The sequence below is a fragment of the Excalfactoria chinensis genome, chromosome 11, assembly GCF_039878825.1.
Source record: "Excalfactoria chinensis isolate bCotChi1 chromosome 11, bCotChi1.hap2, whole genome shotgun sequence".
In the NCBI taxonomy this organism is placed as follows: Eukaryota; Metazoa; Chordata; class Aves; order Galliformes; family Phasianidae; genus Excalfactoria; species Excalfactoria chinensis.
Window position 1 is genome coordinate 5,841,866 of NC_092835.1, and position 6,000 is coordinate 5,847,865.

Below are 6,000 nucleotides of genomic sequence, written 5' to 3' on the forward strand. Positions count from 1 at the left end.
ATAGTTTACGAAAAGAAAGCACTCAGAAGAACACTGTAAGACTGACAAATAGATGTTGCTGTTATGGAGTTTCAAGTTTACTTGCATTACAGTGACAGCTACAGAACACATTAACAATGGTTTCTGTGTTCTGCTGTAAAATATGAATAATGTCAATTTACATTTCTTCTAGCTCAAATGAATATTTCTTTCCATCACAGTGCTCCAAGACTTGTGGGAGAGGCATTAAGAAACGGGACGTCTACTGCACAAGTACTGGTTCTCCCAAGCTGAAAATCTTGCCTGAAAGTATGTGCAGCCAAGACCATAAACCTGAATCCCAGCAGACCTGTGTGCTAGGACGCTGCCCCAAAAATGACCGGCTCCAGTGGGTGATTGCTTCCTGGAGTGAGGTAAAGTAAAGTGGGACTCACTGTCTTCCTTCCCTCATTTTGAAAATGGTGACTTGGGGACACACACGCAAACGCAGGAAAGAAAAAAGAAAACCTGACCTGACATTTGAAAATCAGGTGCTGTGGGCAAACCACTATAAAAACACAGTTCTTTGCGTTCAGATGTAGTTAGATATATTCTGATGTCTTTGTTTTTTTGGACTATCGGTGACTTAGCTTCATATTTCTGTTTATACATATGGACCATGGTCTTTGGGGTTTTATAATGCTTTTGTAGTTTCATGTAATTTAGGTTGTCTTGAGCATAGCCCAGCCTCCTTTGAATGTGTTTCTATAGATTTAAAAGGTGTGCTTTGCTTTTACAGTGCTCAGCCTCTTGTGGCCCAGCTGTACGCAAGCGAGAACTAAAATGTGGAGAGAAAAGCATCCATGGGAAATTAATCACCTTTCCTCAGAGAAGATGTAGAAATATCAAGAAACCAAATATAGACCTGGAAGAAGCTTGTAACAATGGACCCTGTCCATCTCAAACGTTGTATAACATGGTGTCTGGCTGGTATTCCTCACCCTGGCAGCAGGTAGGAATGGAAAGCCTTCTTGTCCCTCTCTTCCTATCCATGATGTATTTTGGTTTAGTTAACTTCTTTTTCCTCAAATTCAAGAAGTTTGCCCTAAAATGTTATTTGTGCTCCAGAGGAACTTGATTCCACTATTGTTTCCCAACACTTCCTTTTCAGTGTTCTAACTGCACTGTGATTGAACTATTACATAGCTATACACACAGCGTATTTGAGGATCTGCATAGATTGCCTGGAATTCCCTAAATGCTATGATTAATTTGAGGATCAGTCTGTATTTGTTTCTACATTCTTGCAAATAAGCTTCTGTATTTCTGGAACTTATCTACTTTATGAGTCACATATCAATGAGCCACACACTCATTTAATAACATTTACATGAAACAATGTATGCCTGACAATTGTAATCAGATGAAAATGATCACATTTATCTTAAAGACAACTTTTCACGAAACACATACAAGTAAAAGGCTTATTCATTCTAAAATACTTCATAGATCTTCCTGCAAATGCATACTGTTTTTCCCCAGACACTGCCATAATTACGTTTCCAGTGGGAGCTTTATCTCTGCTCCGACAGCAGGATTGGGCCCAGAGGCTTAGAGTTCAAAAGAAGTCAATGCAGCCAATCAGGAGCGGGTTTTCTAAAACATTCAGTTTGTCTACATGGCTAAGTAAGGAACCAAATTTTCAGTCGAGTCCTTAAATAACCATACTTTCGAAAGGGTTCAAGAATGGAGAACAGATGCACACACCTTTGAAAATCTGGTCCTGATAGGGATCGCCAACCATTGACACATCTGATCCTGACCTCTCTCTGAAAGTCTCATCTAAACCTTTCAGAGTGTTTTCCTTTGGCTTTCATGGGCTTTGAAGGATTCTCTATAAGATGTTTTTGTTGTTCTCTACAGTGTACAGTAACATGTGGTGGGGGAGTGCAAACCCGGAGTGTACAGTGCCTACGCCAAGGGAGACCAGCCTCTGGGTGCTTACCCCATCAGAAACCAGCAATCCTGAGAGCCTGCAATACTAACTTTTGCCCAGCCCCTTCAAAAAGAGGTAAAACTCAGCTCTACATCCTGCAGCAGTTTATATTGCTATACACAGATAGACTCCATGTCCAGCAAAAATCACCTTTTCGTTACACCCACGTAAGATTTATATTTGACATGTTCCTCCACAAATTTTTCCCATAATTGAAGCTTTGCAGTTACTTTCAACACTACAGTATCTCTCTTCCCAGAGTTAACTCTCTTACAGCAGACTTGAGTATAACTGAGAGAGATTTTAAGAATAGAGATGAGTTTGAAATATATAAATACATATATATATATATAAAAGTTAACACAGTGTGGTTCTGAGCTGTACCTTCAGTTTCTGTTTTTGTGAATGTCCTATGCTGGTACTCTTTTATGAGTATTTTCTTTTAAAACAAGATGCTGAAAGTAACACCTATAAAGCAGGCTGGAGAAATGGAGTTGGGAGCAACGGTCAACCTCTGGCCCTGCATCTTGTAATTTGACATTAGACAGCAACCCCTCTCATCTGTACTGATTCATGATATTCACTGTAGAACCCAGTGGTGTCTGAAGAGTTAGACCATCCCACTGTAGTAACTCAAGACACGCAGAGTATCAAACAGACCTCAATCCAAACTAAGATACACTGATAAAATATACCTAACAGAGATACATGAGCAGTTTTCCCATTTTTATAATTAAATATTCTTAGCTATTCAAATGGTAATTAACATTCCTAAGAAGTTCAGCTGTACTTCAGAATTTCTGTATTATGTCCTCTTCTGTCATGATACAGCAAGCACTCTTCTTTCACCCCAGCCTCCCTCTGCTATATTTCATGTCTGAAGTAATGTCTGTTACTAATTTTGGACTTGGCCTGTTTCTTTCTTGCCTCACATCTGCAGGAGCCCTTTCACCTTTGTTATAACTGGGTCGTCAGGCTCTAGAGATCAATTATCTCCTCACTGCTCTCTAACTTTCTGTCTAAACCAGCAAAAAGAGAAGGAACCAGCTGTGCTGGAATCACATCGAAGCAAATCAGTCTCCATTATCAGCCATGCAGCTCCAGCTCAGTGATCACAGTCGAGAAATTAATGTTTCAGGGAGAGTTTGCACACTTTCCTAGACAAGCTGGGTCACTTCCATCTGTTAGATGCAGTTACGGTCACCATAACTCCTAACAAATCCAACCGCTTGAAATGAATCAAAATTAAAACAACATGTAAATACTTGAGTAAACAGAAATAAGGAGCTGACAGCCTGGTCTGCATTCACTGAAGCTAGTGGGAGCCTTTGTGTTCATTCCAATAGTCTTTGGATTAGGCCCCAAGAATAAAGTTTTTGGCCACACCTCTGTAATGTTAGCAATGCATTCTGGTCTTCAAAAGGGGGAATAAAGATTTATTAACATTACCTCCTCCATGCGTTTCAAGTTAAAAAAAAACAAAACAAAACAACAACACAAAATGACAACAAGCCACAACAAAAACAGTCATCCCTAATTTCTGAAAATTGGTGTTCATCCCAACTCAGAACAGCTTTCCTTACTGGGAGCTGTGCAGCTTTTCATCTGTTGACTCCTTTGGCAAGGTGGCACTGTCTGTTCCCTACTGCCACATTCTGTGTGGTGGGCAGTAGTTGAAGCAAAGTGAAAGCTGGTGCTAAACTACGAGATCCGCTCCGTCTTTACACTTGATTAAGGCAGTATGAAGTACAACACTGAGCTTCCTAGTTCCTATAAAACTGTTTGTTCAAGGACAGTGTTTTCTTTACATAACATTAGCATTTACAGATGGGAATTATGTTTTTAAAAATTGAGCAATAAAATGGCAGTATTTTTCATTTTCATGTTCATTCAAGTAAATCTGAGGAGGATAAAGATACAAAAGTATCACCATTGCTGTCATAAACAAGGAAGTTTAAGAAGTGTAGCAGTGACCAATAAAAAAAAATTCATACACAGAGATCAAGATAATTCCCAAAACCAAATGGTTGATCTGAGAATGCAGATAATGTTAGCAAGATTTTCTTCAGCAACTCTTTGTGAAGTCCCTTCATTGATCATGAAAACAGAAGTTCTGTTCTCTCTTCACAGGAGATTTCAGTTTAACTACAAATTTTGCTAAATCTCATTGAAATGTCTTGCTGCTCTCCCAGACACTGTAGATTTGTTTACAAATCAGGCATATGAACCCCCCACTCTGCTCTTCCAAAGAAAAGAATCCACTCCAAAACTCTAGAAAGGAGTAACTATGAAATGTTTTTAAAGTCACTGGGCCATGTGAGCTGCACATAAGTTGGTGAAATGAGATCATAATGATAAATATTTTCTAACTTATTTCTGTAATTAGAAGCTGGGCTTTTCAGAACAAGATGTTGTCAGTTTGTATCTATTCCCATTAGTTAAGTTTTCAGCGCTATGGCATTGTCAAAGTCCTAAAAGCCTGATCTCTGCCACCTAACTGGAGTGTTTAAGTTAGAAGAGTGATTCTGTACATTCCCTAAAGAGCTAAATGCAGGAAAATAAGTCACTTTGGAAGGTGCTGGGGGAACTACTGTCTGATTTTCAAAAATACTGAAACATTGCTTGGATTTCTTTCTTGCAGATGATCCTTCTTGTGTGGATTTCTTTAGCTGGTGTCATCTGGTACCCCAGCACGGTGTCTGTAACCACAAATTTTATGGCAAGCAGTGTTGTAAATCTTGCACAAAGAAGAACTGATAGCAGCACGTTATCTGAACCCTTCACTGACAAGATTTTCTTCCTCAATTTATGTTGAAATTAACTTTGCTTTGAGTCAAGACATGGTGCCACATAAACCACTGATGGAAGAGACATTTTTTTCTAAGGGAATGTCTGAGGTACAGTAATTGTTGGATATATGTTGAAAAATGAATGAATGTTTATTTTTTTTTATTTGCTGACCTCACTGAAGTACAGGGTACTACAGATCACTTGAACACTGAGACTCGAGGGGCAGTTCTTTCCTTAAAAGTGTCACTTTGCACTGTCACACGTTATGAGGAAGAAAATCAGGCAAGGATGCCTTTTGTGGCTAATTTACCAGAATGCAAAGCAAAAGAGATTGGGATCTCAAGGAATAAGGTTACAGCAAGGCAGCATGACAGATCACGCAATCAGAAGTGTTTCCTTTTTTTTTATCTTCTGTGATAACATCTTCCCAGGGTAAGCAAGCTGTTTACTGCCATCTTCACAGAAAGACTTTCAAATGACTGTTTGGAGAGCCCAGTGTCACACGTGTGACCATGAGAAGTAAATAGTGCACTACAAAGATATATGGTGCTTCTCTATTGTACTTGCTGCTGGAAAAGCAAGTTTTGCATCATGCTTATGTTTTTATTGTTTTGAAGAATTCATTTTCTGCTTCATGTAGAAACTCAGAGGTGGTTAACTAGTAACTTGAAATGTATTCCTAGAAATATTCAGCGTTAGAATATTTGGACTTTTAACGTTGCTGTGTTACAAGTAAAATAGAATTTCATATTTCAACTAACTCAAGGAACTCAGATTTGTTGAGCTCAATGTTATGTTTTCAACTTGCTAAGCTCATAAGATATGTAAATTTAAAATTTAAACTTGATATATTAAAGTAGATTTTTTTCAGAAGCTAGGTTGTTTAAATGCCAAGATACTGAAGAATGTCTTCCTTTTAATCTCAAATCTCTGCAAATTTTGTTTCATCAGTTGCCCAAAGGAAATAACAGGAATATTACAGTCCATTAATTCATGCCAAACTTTTCTAAATAGTTATATTTTCATACAGGTTTAACTATAGTTATAAATAACTATAAGGTTAATAGTTATTTTTTCATACAAGAAAAAATTGCAAATACTAAGCAGGCTATTTTCTCTAACCAAATAAAAATAATTTCTATTTTTATACACTCTCTTAATACTTACATTTAGTTCAGAATCCACCAGCAAACAGGAAAATGTGAACAATATTTGTCATCGTTCCGTATCAAGATGTTATGTGACACTGTACATCA

The 6,000-nt window shown here is 38.0% G+C and overlaps 1 protein-coding gene across 1 annotated transcript in view; it reads left to right on the forward strand.

The window, feature by feature from the left end:
- Positions 1–4,711, forward strand: part of ADAMTS18 (ADAM metallopeptidase with thrombospondin type 1 motif 18) — a 64,591-nt gene extending 59,880 nt beyond the window's left edge. The window contains exons 20-23 of the mRNA XM_072346554.1: positions 201–392; positions 758–970; positions 1,882–2,029; positions 4,596–4,711. Coding sequence (XP_072202655.1) covers positions 201–392; positions 758–970; positions 1,882–2,029; positions 4,596–4,711 — 669 coding nt within the window. The remainder of the gene's footprint in view (positions 1–200; positions 393–757; positions 971–1,881; positions 2,030–4,595) is intronic.
- Positions 4,712–6,000: the final 1,289 nt, after the last annotated feature.